Source organism: Hypanus sabinus, chromosome 11 (genome assembly GCF_030144855.1).
Source record: "Hypanus sabinus isolate sHypSab1 chromosome 11, sHypSab1.hap1, whole genome shotgun sequence".
Lineage (NCBI taxonomy): Eukaryota > Metazoa > Chordata > Chondrichthyes > Myliobatiformes > Dasyatidae > Hypanus > Hypanus sabinus.
The window spans coordinates 90,068,700-90,091,084 of NC_082716.1; the positions used below are offsets into that span (position 1 = coordinate 90,068,700).

Below are 22,385 nucleotides of genomic sequence, written 5' to 3' on the forward strand. Positions count from 1 at the left end.
CTGGGAAGAAACTGGAGTACCAATAGGAAATATGCAGGCACTGGGAGGACATGGACACTACACAAGGACAGCACTTGAATACAAGATTGAACTTGGGTTGCTGGTGCTGTGAGGCAGTGGTTTTTCTAGCTGAGGCACTCTGTTAGCATCTTAGCCGATAGAATACATAGGAGTGCTGTTTGTAAAGTGGGGCACTTCTTTTGACATTTTCATATTAGCATCTCTATTGCTCCTCCATTTTGAGTGAACATAAGTAAGGGACTTTTAGGAGTCAGAAGGGATGTTGTGTTGGTTCAAGGATGCTTTGTCTGTCTTTTAATTTCTTCCTGTGACTGATCTCAGAATAGAGCGAGTATGTTTCAAGAATCTGGTGCAAGGCAACTAATGAATATAAATTCTAACACTCTTCCTGGTGAAAGATCAAATCAAAAATGAGCTTCCTGAATATCCCAAGGCACTGGAAAGATGTAAGCAAGTTAGGAAGCTGAACTTTATTGAGGTATACAGTACATGATGCAAATATAAATGGGCATACTGGGAATATTATATAACCGTCTACTGAAATATTGGCTTGTATTCCCTTGAACATGTGGTTATCTAATTAATGTATTTTTGATGCTCAATAAATTTGATAGGATAGATGGGAACTAATTTTCACGCTGTTCAAAATGTATTTTTAGATATCTTGCGTAGAGTTTCTGAAGGTTATTTGACTATTATCATCTTACAGGAATTAAAGTGTCTATGTCTGTGTTACTATCCATGATCAGCTAATCTGGTCAATTCTAAATCTTGACTTCATTGCAGCTCTAAGCATTTATTTGTGAGGTGAAGATTGAGGTAAGGTAGAGAAAATGAGGTTAGAGATCAGACAGGAAAGTATTGGCCTGCTGCCAACTTGCAATTAAAGACAGAACAAGAGAGTTAACTATTCACAGCTCTTTTCATTACTCTGGAAACATTCCCCTTGCACATGGAATAGAGCCACAATTAGGATAGAAGGACAGCCTTTGGGTGAGTGGCCAACGTGGCTTTGAGGGACAGAGTAAAGGCTATATTAAATCCATACAAAAAGCCAACAGACCATACCATTTAAGAACAATGACAACTATATCAGGTGGCTCAGTGAAAATTGGTTCTATATATTAGTCCCTTCAAGCTTTCAAAATCTAGCACCTATTTTGGTAAGTTTAACAAGGTGTCGACAGATATCTCAAGCTGGACAGCCACTGCCAAGATGGGGTTTGAAAGAAAATGACTTCATTGCTTTAATCCCATTTTGGCAGTGGCTGACCAGCTTGAGGTATCTTGTACAAAGACTATTCAACATCCTTCTATTTCATTATTCTAATGAAGCATTGCTGTTTTACTCTGGAAATCCAATACACATCTGCTTCATTAGGATCTATACTCACCCCACTCCTGCGTGATGTCATAGCCACAACCGGAGACCACTGGTTAGTACGGGGATTGAACCTTTCAGCACTGCTTAATTCTGTGGTGTCATCTCTTCCTCCAACGGCGTAAATCATGTCCTGGTAAACAGAACATCCCAAGTGCTTCCGGCGTGTTCCCATTGGTGCAATGGTATGCCATCGGTTTTCCTGTGGACTGTAGCGTTCAACTACAGGTAGAAAATACAAGCCAATCCTGATCAGCCACTGTAGTACCATGGAAGCTCTCCTCTGATCTGAAATATCCCTCTCTCCCTACAGGTGTGCATCTTGCATACTTTTCAAAAGTTATAAATCCAAATGTCACTTTCTATTGGATATTGTGTTACAATGGTGTTACAGACCATTTTCATCAGTCCAAGAGGAGCTGTATTAAAAACTCGATCAGTTCTCAAGCCTATGCACAAATACATTATATGAGAATTCTCAGTTGTTAATTTTTAGTTACCCTTTTTAATGCAGAAAGGGCTCATTTCAGCTCCCTGTGTGCAGCACCTTCTATTCCATAGTGAAAAAAGGACCCTTGAAACAATACACAGATCAGGTCTTACTACTAAGGTAACTGGACACTGTCCACAATATTTACAATTACATCATTATTTATATTTTGGATCTTTGATAACAGAAAATGTTCTTACACTGTGGTATTCTCAAAAATTAATTCTGTTTCAGTCTCTAATTGTAAATCATACTGCACAGGGATATGAATTATGGAGCTACTGTCATAATGGAGTAACAGAATTTGAGCACCACTGTAGCATAGTGGTTAGCGCGATGCTATTACATCGTGGGGAGTTCAGGATTGTGGAGTTCAATTCCGGTGCCATTCTGTAAGGAGTCTCTGTACATTCTTCCCATGGAACATGTGAGTTTTGCCTAGATCCTCCTACAATCCAAAGACGTACTGGGTAGGTTAATTACTCATTGTAAATTGTCCCATGTTTAGGTTAGATTTAATCAGGCTTGTGAGGTTGTTAGGGTGGCACTGTTCGAAGGGCCAGAAGGGCCTACTCTGCACCATGTCACTAAATCAATAAGTAAATAAATCTTTCTACATAGAATAAACATACCAGTATTAAGGGGAGAGGTACCATCAGATCCACCAACAGCATAAAGAAATCCACCTAATACAGCAACTGCCACACCTAGCCGTCTGGTACTCATTGAAGCCACACGTGCCCATTTATTCTCTTTCGGGTCAAACCTAGAATGAAAATATTTTTGCCTCTATCACTTCATGCAGAACCACTGAAAGCAAAAATCGAATTTCCAACCATCTGCACTGAAAGATCTCTCGTATATTTACAACTGAATCAAATTGGTTAACTACACGTCGTTCAATTTATTTTTGATCTCGCATATTTTAAATTATGCAGACCAAGATAATTGGAGGAAGATATAATTCAATGAAGACCAACTTGAAGGAGTTCCTTTGGGTTTTAAGGGACTGCTGATTTTGTTAAAAATCCTCTTCCACTGTTCTTCTAAATCAATACTGATCTTAAAATGTGCAATAAGTACACCATATCTTGGAAAACCTGGACATCTGTTGTATAAAAATTTACAGTAAGTTTAAAATTAAAATTCCTTTGTATTGGGCCAAGTAACAACATATATAATAAAAAGACTTAATGAATTCAAAATTTCCAGTAATATGGAAACAAGAAATAAAACATGTTGGAAATACTTAGCAGATCAGGCAGCATCTATATCAAGAGAAACATGGTCAACATTTCTGGTTCATGATCTTCCTGTTCTAGTGAAATTACCTTCAATTTTATTTCTGTTTCTCTGACCACAGATTTCACCTGACTTGCTAAATATTTCCAGCAATTTCTGTTCTTAATTCAGATTTCCAGCATCCTCAAAACTTTATTTCTCGATATCTAGTAATACTGCTGTCTATTTATCAGGGAGTCTGTATAAAACAGCAGAAAGTTACCAGAGTACATGAAGTTGAATACACAAACATTCTTTATGTAGGTAGCCTGCTGATCTGTGCCAACTACAGTGTGATCACTGGGAGGATGTCAGCAAAATAAAAGTAAAAGAGATGCCTTTCTAGGAAGTGAGGAAAAATAACAGAACTTAAAGGCAATTTAATCCACTCATTCTCATAACCCTAAAAATAATCAGTCATTACAGCACAGATACAGCCAGATCTCCTCAAAATCGATCTCAGAGTGATTAAGGCTGAGAAATGCAGAGAAAGAATGGTCAAAGGGGAATGATAAAAAGGGGAAGGAATGCAAAAATTATTTGTCAGAACTTGTTAACCTTAAATAAAGCAAAACATCAAGATGCATTACTGAAGTAATACTTTTCATATTTTGCACTTAATATCATTAAATTGATTGTTTATACATTATTTTGTTCACATCTACAAATCAGTGAAAGGATCTAGAATTTGAAAATAAAGAGAGAGATATATACGAGTGAACCCTATCCCACCCACCACCCCCTGCTGGAATAATAAGCATCATAATCAAGCATACCACCTGTACTATGAGTGCCCTCTAATACATGAGCATTTCAAGTTTCAAATTAGGTTTCCAGTATAGATGTTATCAACTTCCATCAAGGCACCAGGCTGCCAGTGATGCATTACCTCATATATAAGATTATGATCTGAAGTTCCCCTTGATGTAGATTTTCTGTGGCTGGGGAATTAAATGTCAGGGTTCTGTAGCTTGACAAGTACTTTAGTAATTAACCAGTGAAGAGGCATTGAGGCATTGTAGAATTATCCATGATGGAAAAACTTCTTGCTTTCTCTTTATCCCTTCACTAACAGCCTGTGTGAGAGTAGACCCCACACAGCGGAATCACAAACACACGCTGGTGCTTGTCCACTCCATAACGCATGTTGACAGACCAACATTGCTATGCTACTTACTGCACCACACAATTACTGCTATCAGATCACGTTAGGAAGAAACACTCCACAAGTTTACCTTTCCACAATGTTCAGACAAGAGACGCCATCCTGGCCACCTACAGCATACAGATACCCTCCCAAAACTGCCACGCCAACACTGGTCCGACATGTACTGGTGGGAGCCACGTCACTACTCCACTGGTTGGTCTTTGGATCATATCTAAAAGTTTAATTATTAAAAAATTAAAAACATATGCCTAGTTTCACAGCACTCGCAATTACAGAGTTCATTGCGAGTGGAATTTGTGACCTTAAGATTTATTTCTCTTAAAACGTAAGCATTACAAAAAAAAGCAAATGCTACATTAAAGGAATAATTATACTCCCAGGCTTTATCAAATATTAGAACAGAATGATAAAATTCAAGGATAATTTTAATTGTGCAATACTTCTTGTCCCTGTGATTTTTTACATTAGATTTTTTTGTGTGTTTCTTTATATTTGAGCAAAAATGGCATGGATAACCACTGTGCTTCCTATATTGTCTCCACACACAGAAGTTAGGATTATGCCTGAAATTGAATGTTCTTATCTGAAGAATGAATCCACATGTTGGGACATGGAAAAGACATGTACTGAATTCAATAATTCAACAAACATGTTGTTTTATGTTTAAGGAAACAGATGCAGATGCAGCCGAACAAAATGCAATTCTCAACTACATTACTAATACCAGTTGGGTGGAAATCCGATAAAGCATTTTAAGTCAGGTAAATATAGCAAGAGATACAAAGACAAAAGACAGACAGACCAGAGAGCAGGAATCATCCACTTAAAATTTTTATCATTATGCCAATGATCAAGTTCCATTATAAAGTGGATTTTGGCTGGGAAAATAAGATTCCAATAGGACTGTTTGAGATACTAGAACAGCTTTAACAGAGCTATATTATAGCTATTTTTTAAAGTTTATACACTGAGGTGGCCTAGTAAGGTCAGCATTTATTGGCCATCCTTAAATGGACACAAGAAAAGATGGCAAGTTGCTTTCTTGAATTGCATCGCATTTAAGGTACATTTCCACACTAAAGGAAGAACAATACATTTCCAAGTCAGGATGGCAAATGACATGGAGTAGAATTTGGTAGTGGTGTGATTCTCCTTCAGTTGATGCTCTTGACCTGTGGAATGGAAGTTATGAGGTTTGATGATTCAGTCAAAGAAGGCTTTATGAGTAACTGCACAGCATTCTGTAGATGGTACACAACAATGTTATTCTTGGAAAAAGTCTGAATTTTTAAACTGGCAATAAAAGTGATAATCAAGTTAACTGCTTTGTCTTAGATGGAGTTAAGATTTAAGCTTTGTTACTTTTTTGACTTCTTGGTTTTTGTTGGAGCAAGCATTTAATGACACTCCTGACTTGGCACCTTGTAGGTGATGGAAAGAATCCGTGAAATCGGATAAGGCATTTGCCACAAATTACATAGCCACAAACAGGGCTTCTCTTGAAGCTACAATAGTAATATGGTTGTTAAGGTAACTAGAGGTAGGGGATTCACATCATTAAAAAACTAGAAGTAATTAGGCTCTCTTGTTGGAAACAGTCATGGCCTGGTTACTCATTGATTCACTCACTAATTCTAATTTTAGTTTCTTCTTTGATCATTTGTCTCAGGTTCAAATTAATTATGGGCTACACACGGACATTATTGGTGACAAGATGCTGAACCAGAGTATAGCCGGGGAGAGAAGATTGGTGGGAGGAAGAGAGTGATAATGAGATAATGCTCTCTGCTGACTAGAATTAGATTCAGCAAAAATGACAATGGTTGCTGTTGGCAATCATCTCAGCTGCAGAGTTTCAGCTACCACCTAAATGTGCACATGAGACATTCTGTGTAACTAAATAAGACAGATAGCAAAACTATCTGCTGATCATCAGTCTCTATTTTTTGCATCCACAGATGGTAATGCAGAGGACTTTGCTCATTTGGTATGCTCAATGCAATATTATATACTTTTAAAAAATTTAAACTGTATGTTGCTACTTAGTGAGATTATTAACTTGAAGTTAAAATTAATGATGTAAAAGGTATATCTTATATATTAGTTTGATAGGCTGATTTATTTGCAGGTGTACAAATACAGTATTCATCAATGAGGAAAGAATATGGGAAAAAATGTATTCAGAGTTTTGAAACACACACACACACACACACACACACACACACACACACACACACACACACACCTTACCTCTCTACGCTGTTTAGATATGATGAGCCATCATGTCCACCCACTGCATAAAGAAGATCATCTAGCACGCTGACCCCAACGCCACACCGACGTTTGCTCATAGAAGCTACCATTCGCCATTCGTTGGTCTGAGGATCATAGCGCTCAACGCTCGAAATTGCATCCCCACTGCACCAACCTCCAACTAAACAAGAGTTCAGGTGTGAAACTATTTGCCATATTATTCAATCATCTGCTAACTTGAAGTCAACCTGTTTATTCTTACTCTGTTTCCTATTCTTAACCTATTCAACTAATTCAAACCCAAAATGAGCCTCATTTTCGGTGACTATCTTTTTATGGCATTTCAAATAGATTTTGGGAATTAGATTTACTTCCCAGTAGTTATCCCATGTCTGTGCTAATTATAACCAATCTAATAAATTGTATTAAGTCTGTCAAATGCAATTTTAATTCATTAAAATAAACATGCAGACCCTGCCTTGTCACCATGATTTTTTGAGCCTTGATCTTATTGATGGATTTCATCATTTTGTCATAAACAATATCTAGCTGGTTTGTCTAAAGCTCCTTAATATTTTCCTCCCCTTCCTTCTCCAAGTATATGAGGTACATTTGTTTCCCTCCAACCTGCTGGTTTCCAGAATCTAAGGAATTTGGTAAAATAATCACCACCTCTTTCAGAACACTTTGATGTCAGCTATTAGTTTTAACAGATTTGCCCTGTTTTAGACCTGGTCATTTCTCTTGAACTTTTTTAATGATATTAATAATCTCAACTTGTTATCATAAATCTTTAGCCCATCTTAATTCTTGCTACATTCCAATATAATTAACAAACCTGAAAACACACATGGTGGCTCAAATCAAAAGTCATCCATTATCTACAGTACATATGGTCTACGCATACGTCTATGGTATATCATACGTATGGTCTACATTATATACGGTCAACTCTTAAAACAAGCTGATATTTTAAGAACTGGTAAAAGATAAATTTTACACAAGATTACAAACCTGCAAATAAAACTTCGCCACATCGGATAGGTTTACGAGGCCTTGTCCTTGGACCCTGCATTAGGGGCCGTTCTTGTGGCAAAAGCAGATAATTTTTGGCTTCATCAACAAGGTCTCTGTAAAAAGGAGACAAAAAACAATGTACTGTTGTGATTTTCTTAAATAGAACTTGGTGTTGTACATATGAAAGAACAATTAAAGTTAACACAGCAGAAAGATAAATAATATATCCTGTAGTGAATTATCAGCCACAAAATGTTGCCACGAGAAGATGCTGATCAGGATCCACAGATCATCTCCAAACAGGCAGAAGAAATAGAGTAGGAGTCTGTTACTAGTGGTGTTCCACAAGAAGTGGTGCTGGAACCTCTGTTGTTTGCGATATTACAGTGCTCATAAAAAGTATTCACCACCACCACCCCCAAAAATGTTCATATTTAGTGTTATATAACACTGAATCACTTTTTTGGTACTGATCAACAAAAAAGAAAACTCTTTTACGTCAAAGTAATTGAAATTAATTACAAATATATATATATATACATATATATCACAAAAAAATTGATTGCATAAGTATTCACCCCCTTAAATATGACACACCAAGTCATTACTGGTGCAGCAAATTTGTTTTAGTTAAGTTAAATGGAGATCTGCTTTTGGAAACACATGTGCAGTCAAGGTAGTTCAATTGATTGTAGTAAAAATACACCTGTAGCTGAAGGTCCAACTGCTGGTGAGTCGTATCCTGGGAAAAATTGCACCATGAAGCCAAAAGAGCACTTCAAGCAACTCAGGGAGGAGGTTATTGAAAAGCACAAATCAGGAGATGGATACAAGAAAATTTCCAAGTCACTGAACATCCCTTGGAGTGCATCAAGAAATGGAAAGAATATGGCACAGCTGTAAATCTGCCTAGAGTACACAGTCCTCAAAAGCTGAGTGACAATGCAAGAAGGGGACTAGTGAGGGAGGCCACAAAGAGACCTATGACAACTATACAGGAGTTACAAGCTTCAGTGGCTGGGATGGGAGAGACTGCGCATACAACAACTGTCGCAGCTTTATGGGAAAGTGACAAAAAGAAAGCCACTGTTGAAAAACTCACAGGAAATCGCATCTAGAGTTTGCCAGAAGGCATGTAGGAGACCCTGAAGTCAACTGAAAGAAGGTTTTATGGTCTGATGAAACCAAAATTGAGCTTTTTAGCCATCAGACTAAATGCAATATTTGGAAAACCTGATGTAGTCTGCAAGAGAACTGCGACTTTGGAGAAGATCTTTTTCCAGCAAGACAACGACCCCAAGCATAAAGCCAAAGCTACACAGGAATGACTTTGAATCAATATAGAGTCAATGTCCTGGAGTGGCCAAGTCAGAGACCAGACCTCAATCCACTCCAGAATGTGTGGCTGGACTTGAGAAAGATTGTTCACTCACAATCCCCATGTGATCTGACAGAACTTGAGCAGTTTTATAAAAAAGAATGGAGAAAGATTGCAGTGTCAAGATGCACAAAGCTGACAGAGACCTATCTACACACACTCAAGGGTGTAATTGATGCCAAGGGTGCATCTACCAAATTCTGACTTGTACGGGGAGAGTACTTATGCGATTCATTATTTGTGTTTAATATTTGTAATTAATTTAGATCACTTTGTAGAGACCTGTTTTCATTTTGACATGAAAGAGTATTTTTCTGCTGACCAGTCTCAAAAACAGCCAAATTAAATCCACTGTGATTCAGTGTTGTAAAACAGTAAAACATGAAAATATCCAAGGGGGGGTGAATACGTTTTATAGGCACTGTATATCAATGATTTGAATGAAAATGTAGATGGATGGATTAGCAAGCTTGCAGTTAACACAAAGACTGGTGGAAATGTGGACAATATCAAGGACTATCAAAGAATATAGCAGGATATAAATCAGTACATATACGGACAGAGAAGTGGCAGATGCAGTTTAATCTGGCAAGTGTGAGGTGTTGCACTTCAAGAGGTCAACAGGGAAGAAAAAGTATAATTAATATTAGGCCTAATACAGGGATTTTGGGGGGGTCCAGGGCCATAGCTCACTGAAAATAGCTACACAACTGGATAAACTGGTGTTAAAGAAGGCTTGCCTTCATGATAGGCATGTTAAGTATAAGAATAAGGAAGTCATACTGCAGTTATACAAAACTTCCGTCAGGCTGTTCTTGGAATATTGCATGTAGTTCTGGTTGCCCCTTTATAGGAAAGATGTGGAGATTATGGAAAGAGTACAGAAGTGGTTTGCCAGGATGCTGCCTGGATTAGAGGGCATGAGCAATAATTACAGGCTGGAAAACTTGGGTTGTTCTCCTTAAAGCATAACAGGTTGAGGGGAGAACTGAAAGAGGTTTTTTTTAAATTGAAAGAGGCATAGAGGTGTAAACAGTTAGAGTCTGTTCCTCAGGTTCAAAATGTCAATCAACAGAGGCATGCTTTTAAGGTTAGAGGGGGAATTTTTACAGGCAAGCAAAATGCAAAGTGTGGTAGCTGTCTGGAATGGGAGTCAGCTAGTTTGGCCGAGTTTAAGAGAATATGAAGGAAACAAAGGGATATGGATATGCAGAAGGAGGATATTTAGCATGAATTAGCATTGACCGGAATATCATGGGCTGAGTAGCCTATCCAGTGCTGCATTATTCTATGTTCTATGCAAGTTGTCACTCTAGAAGCGGCTCTATAACATACCCAGCAGCAGGTCACTGATTTATCTGTTTCACCTGCAATTGCTTCAACATAGGCAAAACAAATATGCAGAATTTTTTTAAAAATAAGCATTTACTATTACTATGTAAAAAGAAATGTATTAGGCAAAATTTATCAGTGTGGAAGTGAATTAAAACAATGCTATTACTATATGCATTTCAGAAAAAAAATCAGAAAATCAATCTCTCTAAAGAAGTGAAACGGGGACTTCCGGTAAGATGGCGATTGCTTAGCTGCTCCGAACTTTTGTTCCGTTACTGTCGCTATCTTTGCACTAAATGTCTCCATTTTTTAAACCTTAGTCGGGAACTTTTTCGGTACCTCTTACTTGCCTGTGAACACATCTAACTTACAATGTCTAGCAAGAGCTCTAAATCCGGGAGAAAGGAAGCTCCGGTTCTCTCAGACGAGACCCTGGCTGCGCTCGGTCAGCTCCGAGACGAAATTTTAAAGAAATTCAAAACCGCTTTCAAACAGTTGGAGGTCAAGATTGATCAAATCAACGACAAGATGGGCAAACATGCCCAACACTTATCTCGCATCGATTTGACTTCTGAAGATTTAGAAAGTCGAATTCGATACTTGGAGACTCTCTGTTCCAGCTTGGAGGAAAAGTGTAACAAACTCCTTTTCAAAATGGTGGATCTCGAAAATCGCAGCAGACACTGCAATCTTAGAATTCTTGGATTGCCAGAGGCCACCGAACAGGGATCAACAGTGAAGTTTTTCGCCGAGTTTCTCTGTGAGATATTCCGGAAAGATTTGCTTCCAAACCCGCCTGAGCTCGAACGGGCACACCGGGTCCATGTTCCCGCCGGAATTCTGGGCAACCGCCCGCTACCAGTAATCTTATGCTTCCATCAATACCAGGTAAAACACCGTCTGATTGTAGAGGCACGTCGCAGAGGTTCTTTTATTTTCCAGGATACAACCATTCGCTTTGTGGAAGATTTTGCACCCCAGACCTTAAAGATGCGCGCTGAGTTTAAAGGCGCAATGAAAGTGCTTTTTGATCGTGGTTTTAAACCCTCTCTTTGTTCCCCTGCTGATCTATGAATCAAACTTAACACTGGGAAATACAAGTCCTTCAGCCAAGTACAATCCTTCAGCCAAGGAAGCTGAAGCATTTGTGGCAAGTCTTCCGGCTATCCAGTCATCTTCGGAACCCGATCAGACCTCCTAAAATGGTGGATAAGTACTTCTCGCAGTAAAATTACTTTTTCTGGACTCAGTCTTTACTTGAATCATTCAGATATTATTCATCGAAACTCTAAGGGCTGTTGACAATCTCTCCCTGGATTTGGTGTGTGTGTAATTTATCTTTTATTGTTGTACAACTTTATCTATAGAGTTCTACAACTGACTTTAACTTGTTTTGGAGGTTTGAAGTCTTCAGTGAAGGCCTTCCTGTTTGTTGGTTCACAGTTTAATTGCCGATCTATTTTTCCTTCTTTTTATATTTATTTATTTTATTATACTTTTTTCTTTTCTTCACCCCCTTTTTTCTAATTTCTGAATTTTTTTCTCTCTTTGTAAATGGTTGATAAATACTCGTCTTGAATTTATAATTTTCCCCTTCCTCTCCTTTTTTCATCCCTTTTTTTCCCTTTTTCTTACTTTATTCTTCTATAATTTTTTCGCTGGCAGGTTAGTTTTGGTCCTCTTCCGATTTTCTCTGTATTAAGTTTTATATTCCTGCAGAAGGTGTTCTAACCTGTAGTTATGTTTTTTAGTGCATAAACTAGTTACTATTTATTATAGTATTTGCACAGAACTGCTGTTAATGACACAGATCTGGAAGTTGTATTTGGGTTAATTTTTTTGGTAGAGCTAGCTACTTGTTTTGGTAGCCGTCTAGTTTTGGGTTGTGTGGGTGGGGTGGGTTTTCTAGTTCCAACATCATTCACTGTATATATTATATCTCTTTATTGCTCAGGACATGTATATGTTTTGATTTTACGAATCTATGTTTACATCTCTGCTCCCAGACTGCTATTGTACTGCTTGACTTCTTATATGCCTTCTGCCTTTTATGCATTAGTAATCGATAATGGCTAGTGCACTTAAATTCGTGAATTGGAATGTAAAGGGATTGAATCACCCTGCTAAAAGGAGGAAGGTATTCTCACATATCAAACAACTCAAAGCTGACATTGCTTTCCTTTAAGAAACTCATATTCGTTGTTCTGATAATTCCCGGCTTTTGTCAAAGTGGGCGGGTCAGCATTTTCATTCATCCTTTACCGCTAAAGCTAGGGGAGTCTCCATTCTTATTAATTCAAATATTCCTTTTGAACTCCATAATAAAATATCTGATACAAATGGCCTTTTTATTATTGTTTCTGGCAAACTATATAACACTAAAGTTGAACTAGCAAACCTGTATGCCCCCAACTTTGATGATGTTAATTTTTTTGAACGGTTTTTTCCCTCACTACCAGACCTAAACTCATACTCTCTTATACTGGGTGGTGACTTTTATTGTTGGTTAGATCCCAATTTAGATTGATCGTCCTCTGTTACTAGACCACCTACTAAATCTGCCTTAGCTATCCAATCGTTTCTCTCTAATTATGGTATCTCTGATATATGGCGTTTCCTCCATCCTACGGAGAGAGATTATTCTTTTTTCTCACATGTTCACCATGCCTTCACTAGAATTGATTATTTCTTACTCAATAACCAACTTATTCCATTTGCCCACTCTTGTGACTATCAGAGTATACTGATCTCTGACCATGCCCCAATTCTCTGAATTTGCATGGTCTCCCTCAGAGGAATAAACACTGGTGGTTTGATTCAACTTTACTATCGGATGATGATTTTTTAAAATTTATTAAGGATCAGATAACCTTTTATTTTAACACTAATACATCACCTGAAGTGCCATCCCAGATTGTCTGGGATGCCATGAAAGCATATCTGAGGGGGCAAATAATCTCTTACACAGCAAATCTCAACAGAAGATCCCGTGCAGATCGATTAGACCTCATTAACCAGATTAAAGAATTGGATCAAATATATGCCCAAACTAAGAACCCTGAATTATACAAGAAGCGTGTTGAACTCCAAACTAAATTTTGTTGAGAGGACAAGATTTGAGAGTTAGGGGGCAGAAGTTTAAGGGAAACACGAGGGGGTATTTCTTTACTCAGAGAGTGATAGCTGTGTGGAATGAGCTTCCTGTAGAAGTAGTAGAGGCCAGGTCAGTTGTGTCATTTAAGGTAAAATTGGATAGGTATATGGACAGGAAAGGAGTGGAGGATTATGGGCTGAGTGCGGGTCGGTGGGACTAGGTGAGATTAAGAGTTCGGCACGGACTAGGAGGGCCGAGATGGCCTGTTTCCGTGCTGTGATTGTTATATGGTTACAAATTTAACCTTCTGTCCACTCAACCTGTCAAAGAGTCGCTTTTACATTCATGGGGATAAGTCTGGTAAATTCCTAGCCTATCAGCTGAGGTGTTCCAAAGCCAAACAACAAATTACAAAGATCCGGAAGGAGAACGGAGACTTTACATTGGATCATTTAGAAATTAATGACACATTTAAAAAATTTTATTCTCGGCTTTATTCCTCTGAATCTGTGAATGACAATATCTCTGTTGATCAATTCTTACAGAATCTGAATATCCCCTCACTTTCATCTGATTTCAAAGCCAAACTCAATGCGCCTATGTCATTAGAAGAAATATCTACTGCAATTTCTGCACTGTCCTCAGGGAAATCTCCTGGACCTGATGGGTTCCCTGTAGAATTTCATAAATCATTCTCTTCTCTTCTTTCTCCTCAGTTACTTTCAGTATTATCTGACTCTTTTAATTACGGCAAATTGCCACCCTCTTTCAGTGAGGCATCTATTATTATTCTTTTAAAAAAGGGCAAAGACCCAACAGAGTGTTCCTCGTATAGGCCGATCTCTCTGCTCAATGTTGATGTAAAGATCTTAGCTAAAGTTTTGGCTCATAGATTAGAAACCGTCATTCCCTCCATTATCTCTGATGACCAAACAGGCTTTATTAAAAACCATCTCCCTTTTTTTAACATTCGGTGTTTATTTAATATCTTATACTCACCTCCAACTGGGATTCCTGAATGTGTTATTTCCCTCGATGCGGAGAAAGCATTTGATCGTATAGAGTGGAACTACCTTTTTGCAGTTTTAGAAAAATTTGACCTTGGCCAAAGTTTCATCTCTTGGATCCAATTGCTGTACCTGTGTCCTACTGCTTCTGTTTTAACAAATTTTCAGAAATCCCAAGTATTTAATCTCAAACGTGGCACCCGCCAGGGATGCCCCTTAAGTCCGTTTCTCTTTGATTTGGCTATGGAAACTCTGGCGATAGCATTTCGAAACTGCCCTGAATTGACTGGGATTTGGAGAGGGGGTGTTGAGCATAAAGTTTCTCTCTATGCTGATGACTTATTACTCTTTCTCTCAAATCTGTCTACATCCTTACCTCTAATGTTTTCACTTCTTGACCAGTTTAGCCAGATCTCTGGCTATAAACTTAATTTACATAAGAGTGAACTTCTCCCAATTAATAAAGAAGCACAAGAACTAACATTTCGTGATCTCCCTTTTAAAGTAGTCCATAATCAACTTACTTACCTTGGAATTACAGTCACAAGGAAGTTTAAAGATCTCTTTCGTGAAAACTTTGCCAATCTTTCATATGCTATAAAACAGAGTCTGGTACAATGGTCACCTCTATCTATGTCTTTGGTAGGTCGTATTAATGTTGTTAAAATGTATGTTCTCCCCAAATTTTTATACCTATTTCAATCTATCCCAATTTTTATTCCTAAATCTTTTTTTGATTCCTTAGACTCTATTATTTTGTCATATCTGTGGCAGAATAAGCGCTCCAGAATTAATAAAATCCATCTCCAAAAATCTAACAAAGAGGGTGGCATGGCTTTACCTAACTTTCGTTTATATTATTGGGCAGCTAATATACGTTGTGCTACCTTTTGGTCTTTCTTCCATGGCCAACCCGAGTGCCCTAACTGGCTGGTGATGGAGCTGAGCTCCACTAAAGAATTATCTATCTCTGCACTTCTTGGCTCTGCACTCCCTAGTAGTTTGTCCAGATTAATAGCTAATCCTCTTGTTAGATACACTTTGCATATATGGGCTCAGATCAGGAAATGCTATGGTTTCCAGGGGTTTTCTGTTTCCAGCCCTGTTGCTCATAATCACCTTTTTTAACCTACTACATACGATTCAGCATTCCAGGTTTGGTATAGGAAGGGCATTAGACATTTTGAAGATCTTTTCATTGATAATCGCTTCGCTTCTTTTCAGCAGCTCTCTGTTAAGTTCAATCTGCCCAATGCTCATTTTTTCAGAGATCTCCAAATCCGACACTTTATTGCTCCTTTAATTCCTAACTTTCCTGAAATGCCTGCGAAAAATGCTATGGACCTATTTCTTTCCATGAATCCACGAAGTAAAGGCTTAATATCAATCATCCGAGATAAACTAGCAGCCTTACGACAGGCCCCCATGGATAAAATCAAAATGGCCTGGGAGCAGGATTTAAATATCTCCTTATCTGAGGAGAGCTGGGATTCAGTTCTCAAATCAGTTAACCTCTCTCTTTGTGCTCGACACTGCCTTTTACAGTTTAAGATTGTTCATAGAGCCCATATGTCTAAATCTAAACTATCTCGATTCTACCCTAGCTCTGTGATAAATGCAAGAGGGGCGTGGCCTCTCTCATCCATATGTACTGGTTCTGTCCTAGTTTGGAGAAATTCTGGAAAGATGTCTTCACTACGTTATCGTGTATTCTGAATCAGCACCTAGAACCAAACCCCTTAATTGCTCTGTTCGGTTTTTGGGGCGAGACAGATTTATGTCTGGGTCCGACAAAATGCCGAATATTATCCTTTGCCTCTCTCCTGGCTAGACACTTGATCCTCCTCAGATGGAGAGATGTTGCCCCGCCCACTCATGCTCATCATGGCCTGCTTGGACCTCGAAAAAATTCATTATTCAGTTCTCAATTCAGATCTAAAGTTCCATAAGGTCTGGGGACCTTTTATCGAGTACTTTCATAACCTTCCTCTTGACAAGGGTTTTTTTTTTCTTTTCCGTCCCTTGCTTTCAGCTCCTTTTTTTTCTGGTAGAAGGCATTATTATCCTCTGTTGCTGAGTGTATTCACAGTCTGGGAGTTTGGCTGTCCTGACATACTCTCTATATTGTGTTGTGGTTGGTCTGGAGTTGCTGTTGTTTTTTCTTGTGTTGTGGGGCTTGGGGAAGACACTAAGCTTACTTGTCGTTAATTTAGGTGCTTTTTTTTTTGTTAAATTCTCTTCCTTTGTAGCATATTGTTATTGTATGCTTAATTTTGCACTGTTTTAATGTCCCTCATTGGGATGTGGGGTTTTTAATTTGTAAAATGTTTTGAAAAACTAATAAAAAAATTTTAAAAAAAAGAAGTGAAACTGTTTTGGAGAAAAAGGGTAATCTGCTTCTATAATTTTACTGGTTAAGTACTGTGCAGCCCAGAGAAAATTACTAAACTATTTTTATATGTTAGTTTACTTGATATTAAGCCCCAATTAACAACTACAAGCAAAAGGATACCACTCCCTTCCTTTGTACTATTAAAATCTCATATTTTCTCTGGCAACATACCATTTAGCATAATTGCAATCAAGACTTTATAAATTGCAAGTCCTAGAGCTTGAGCAATCCAAACAAAGTGCAAGAATCAAAAACTTAAACTTAGTCAGCAACATCCCAATTTCTTTCAGTCAATGTAGGGTTCAATGAAGTCATAGCTTTCAACTTTAAATAAGTCACAAATTTTAATGCAGGTTATGAGGTTGCTTTAATGAACAATCACCATGTGTAGAGGCAGCATTCAGGGAAGAGTCAGTGAAAAAGATGTGTAGATGGGCAAAAAGTGGTGGGATGAAGAGCCCACTTCTATGTTGTATATCTCTAAACCAAACTGTAAACAGATCTGAGCTTGTACAATTTGAAAACAAAGACTCTTTTCCTTCTCACTGCAAGACTTAAAGAGAAATGTGGTTAGAAGTCGTCAATGCATCCAACAAAAAATGTATCCACCTTTACATTATAACTTTGCACAAAGGTTGTTCTCTCAGAATGACATGCTCTTGCTATACAGTATTTTGTTTCTGCACTTCAGTACATTGCTTGACATTGTGAGCAATGTCAAGTTTGCTATCCTTGATAAATGTCACTGCACTGAAGGGAAGGTTATTATTAGGTTACTAGATGAGTGGCCAAAAAGTGTATTTATAGACAATGAATTAAATTTTACCTTTGATATTTTGCAAATGGAAGACCACACAAAATTCAGGAACATGGTTAAAAACTTTGAAATACAAAAATGTAAAAAATATCTGATTTAAAATGTGTTGGCTTGTCCAGATTTCATTGTCTACATAAACCAAGTAGATCAGGATCAACACTGAATCCCAGTGATGTACTCTGCTCCCCATGGGACAAGATATTAGTTCTGACAAGCAACAGGAACATGTGTGAACTAAATAGTTCTTTCAACACAGCTTGTTCTTAATACCACCGTGCAAGCGACTATTTTAACCAGCAGCTTACCCACTTAGATTCTATTTTACACTCACTGAAATGTTTGTATTATTTATTCAAACAGAATAGTACACAGTATTAATAGCCACTCTTAAAATTCTTCTACATCATTGTGCACAAAGATAGGCAAGAGATGTCACGCAGGAGAGGTGCATCAGTAGAGCAGCCTGTAATATTCAGCTTTTAGTTTCTTCTTTTCATTTTTCCTCTCCTACATCTTATATTTTAAACAGCTGAGTTGGAATCTGAACTCGTATGCAAGCCTATTATTTATCAAGTGAAAGCACCATTGCATTTGTTAAGGCAGCAGATCAGTATACTTCCAATGACTCAAAAAGATTCCTCAACCAGAATGTCTGTTCTATTTCAAAGTTATAATTATCAGGTATGTGACTGAGGCCTGACACCACCTCTCCTCCACCTGTTTAAATGTTTCTGTTCTTTATAGTACAATTCCCAAAGGAAACATGGTCATGTGATGCTCGCATTCATGCTTTCTACTGTAGGTTTTTATTAAAACAACTTAAACCTTTGATCAAATGTTCGGCAACTAGTGAATTCAGAACAAAAAATTGCAACAAATTGTTAAACTGAGAGCTAAGAAATTGTATATCCAAATAAGTCTGTAACTGGTTACAATCTATACATTAATTGAGGTAACCTGATTTATAATGTTAATCAGGCAAATCAGGGAAATCATACCTGCATTCTTCATCACTCTTTATGAGGGGGTCAGATCCGACAGTTCCCACAAGAAACTTGGGGCTGAGCAATGGCAGGCGAACATGTTGTAATACCTGGAGTGAGGAAAATTAATTGAAGAGGAATGATTGCACTTTATTGTATCTCATTGTGGGAAAATTTTAATCCTCTCTTAGATGGGTGTTGAGACAAATATGCTAATTTTCTTCCAGATTGTTACTTTCCACCAATATTTATTTACAAATCAGAACAGAAGGATCTCAACTCTGTTGAACAAACATAGGCCATGGAAGTGATTCACCCACACAAGACCAACTGCCTTTAAATTTTCCACCTAAATACGCAGTTACAGCGAAAATGAACTTCCCGATATACAATTTCAGGTCCCAATTATTTTGAAGAAGTGCATTACATGAAGGAAGATTAATGTAACAGAGAAGTGTCATTTCAAGAGGACTGTGGCAGTAATGTGTAATTGACTTATTCATTCTCTGATAGCAGAAATATTGAGATGTTTGTTGCCAGAATGTTTTAAATCTGAATACAGTACACAAAGTAAATCTGTGTATGAACACTTAAGAGGGGGTTAGAGTGTAGTTTTGCAACTTTATTCATAAAAATTTACCAATCCTCTTAAATCTCAGGGCATCATGATGAATCAATCACATGGTTAAGTAGGTAGAACCTATTTGTCAGCCTGTCAGAATGTTGATAACTCTACAACTTTCCCCATTTAACATCTTTGTGTCTTAATGGTGGAACATCAAGCAGAATAAAGACTTTTACTTGGCAATGGACTAACTCAGTGCCTACAGGCGTAAGAAGCGATCATATCAACAAGATTGCAACAGGTAAAAATGTGGTGAAGAAGGTTTCTGGGTCACAGGTGAAGATAGTCTGTGGCATACTGGCCTTCAGTAGCTAGGATACTCAGTATAGAAGTTGGGTGGTTATTTTGCAGCTATATGAGATGTTGGAGAGGCCACACTTGAGTATTATGTACAGTTTTAATTACTCTATTACAGGAAAAACATCAATAGCTGGAAACAGTGCAAAAAAGAACACGAACGTAGCCAAGAATTGAAGACCTAAGTTATAAGGAGAGGTTGGGAAAGTGAGGATATTTTTCCTTGAAGCATAAAAGACCAAGGAATAATTTGAATTTGAATGTCAACCTCAGAGATGTATGTTAAATCATGAGGGACAAAGGTGAATACCCAGTGAAAGGGCCTAGGTTTAACACAGCATGAATATGTTCAGGTCAAATTCAGGAATTAGAGTATGGGTTCATCTACCAGGTATTTTAAATGATCAAAACAACCCCCACCACGAACTCCAAATGAGGTCTCAATAAAAGTGAAATCTTTGCATAAAGCATGGCTTTGTGCGTATGTCAACACAATTAAACTGCAGCGTGGTTTTAGAAAACATAGAACACAGAATAGTACTGCACATTACAGGCCCTTCGGCCCACAATGTTGTGCCGACCCTCAAACCCTGCCTTTCATATAATCCCCCACCTTAAATTCCTCCATATATCTGTCTAGTAGTCTCTTAAACTTCACTAGTGTATCTGCCTCCACCACTGACTCAGGCAGTGCATTCCATGCACCAACCACTCTCTGATTAAAAAACCTTCCTCTAATATCCCCCTTGAACTTCCCTCCCCTTACCTTAAAGCCATGTCCTCTTGTACTGAGCGGTGGCGCCCTGGGGAAGAGGTGCTGGCTATCCACTCCTCTTAATATCTTGTACACCTCTATCATGTCTCCTCTCATCCTCCTTCTCTCCAGAGAGTAAAGCTCTCTTAATCTCTGATCATAACCCATACTCTCTAAACCAGGCAGCATCCTGGTAAATCTCCTCTGTACCCTTTCCAATGCTTCCACATCCTTCCTATAGTGAGGCGACCAGAACTGGACACAGAACTCCAAGTGTGGCCTAACTAGAGTTTTATAGAGCTGCATCATTACATCGCGACTCTTAAACTCTATCCCTCGACTTATGAAAGCTAACACCCCATAAGCTTTCTTAGCTACCCTATCTACCTGTGAGGCAACTTTCAGGGTTCTGTGGACACGTACCCCCAGATCCCTCTGCTCCTCCACACTACCAAGTATCCTGCCATTTACTTTGTACTCTGCCTTGGAGTTTGTCCTTCCAAAGTGTACCACCTCACACTTTTCTGGGTTGAACTCCATCTGCCACTTCTCAGCCCACTTCTGCATCCTATCAACGTCTCTCTGCAATCTTCGACAATCCTCTACACTATCTACAACACCACCAACCTTTGTGTCCTCTGCAAATTTGCCAACCCACCCTTCTACCCCCATATCCAGGTCGTTAATAAAAATCACAAAAAGTAGAGGTCCTAGAACAGATCCTTGTAGGACACCACTATTCACAACCCTTCAATCTGAATGTCCTCCCTCCACAACGACCCTCTGCCTTCTGCAGGCAAGCCAATTCTGAATCCACCTGGCCAAACTTCCCTGGATCCCATGCCTTCTGATTTTCTGAATAAGCCCACCGTGTGGAACCTTGTCAAATGCCTTACTAAAATCCATGTAGATCACATCCACTGCACTATCCTCATCTATATGCCTGGTCACCTCCTCAAAGAACTCTATCAGGCTTGTTAGACACGATCTGCCCTTCATAATGCCATGCTGACTCTCCCTGATCAGACCATGATTCTCTAAATGCCCATAGATCCTATCTCTAAGAATCTTTTCCAACAGCTTTCCCACCACAGACATAAGGCTCACTGGTCTATAATTACCCGGACTATCCCTACTACCTTTTTTGAACAAGGGGACAACATTCGCCTCCCTCCAATCCTCCAGTACCATTCCTGTGGCCAATGAGGACATAAAGATCCTAGCCAGATTCCCTGATACAGTTTGAGTACCCTTAATTCAAAATTCCAAAATCTGAAAACCTCTGAAATGTGAATTTTTTTTTAGCACTAACATGATGTCACAAATGGAAAATTCCACAAGGTGCTAGGAAGATTCCCAGGTGTCTGTGCATAACAGACAGGTCTGTGAACTGACCTCACATATATAATGACCAGAAATGAATGAAAAATAGAAAAGCACTGCATAAAACAAAAAATAAAGATCTGAATCATATATTGAAAGAATGAATTCACCAGCGTCAAAGTGAATATGTATTGCTTAATGGTATGGTGATGATGAAATAAGTAAAGATCTATCACAATGAACTGAAAATTGAAGGTAATTTGTGAATATTCAGCAGATTAGCTGCAGAAATTTAAGAAAAGGCACAGCATCAAATGTTGAAAGATTTTAAAAATATTAGAGATAAACCATCTGCTGATCATGAAGTAGCAGAGAAATTCATCAATGAGCTTATGAAGGTCATCCGTGATGAAAATCTAACACCAGAACAAGTCTACAATGCTGATTGTTTTATATCTCATATAAAAGCTAAAAAATGTAAAATGCAAATACAGTACACTGTAACTTTTCAATCCGAACATCGTAGTTGGAGACTGAAAGCATGCCGTTGTTTGTTATTGTTCAACAGCTGATTCAGATATTCTCCCGATGCTGCTGAGCTGTTTTTGTTACCTTGCACACATTATGTTTTCATTATATTAATGGTAAATTCAGAGTCGGAAATGAGTAGGATCCCAAACTACCTCATTACATATTCCAAAGTGTGAAACACTTCCAGCTCCAAGCATTTCAGATAAGGCATACTTAATCTGTAGTTCAAAGAAATTAT

At 38.3% G+C, this 22,385-nt stretch overlaps 1 protein-coding gene across 3 annotated transcripts in view; it reads right to left on the bottom strand.

Moving 5' to 3' along the window:
* The window catches only part of klhl20 (kelch-like family member 20), a 73,457-nt gene that overhangs the window by 19,408 nt on the left and 31,664 nt on the right, over positions 1 to 22,385 (bottom strand). For 2 of the 3 annotated variants that reach the window (XM_059984884.1, XM_059984883.1), the window contains 6 exons: positions 18,633 to 18,727; positions 7,609 to 7,724; positions 6,592 to 6,775; positions 4,409 to 4,552; positions 2,525 to 2,658; positions 1,416 to 1,624 (listed from right to left, as the gene is read on the bottom strand). In XM_059984884.1, the coding sequence (XP_059840867.1) occupies positions 1,416 to 1,624; positions 2,525 to 2,658; positions 4,409 to 4,552; positions 6,592 to 6,775; positions 7,609 to 7,724; positions 18,633 to 18,727 (882 nt within the window). The remainder of the gene's footprint in view (positions 1 to 1,415; positions 1,625 to 2,524; positions 2,659 to 4,408; positions 4,553 to 6,591; positions 6,776 to 7,608; positions 7,725 to 18,632; positions 18,728 to 22,385) is intronic. The other variant, XM_059984885.1, reaches the window with a different exon arrangement.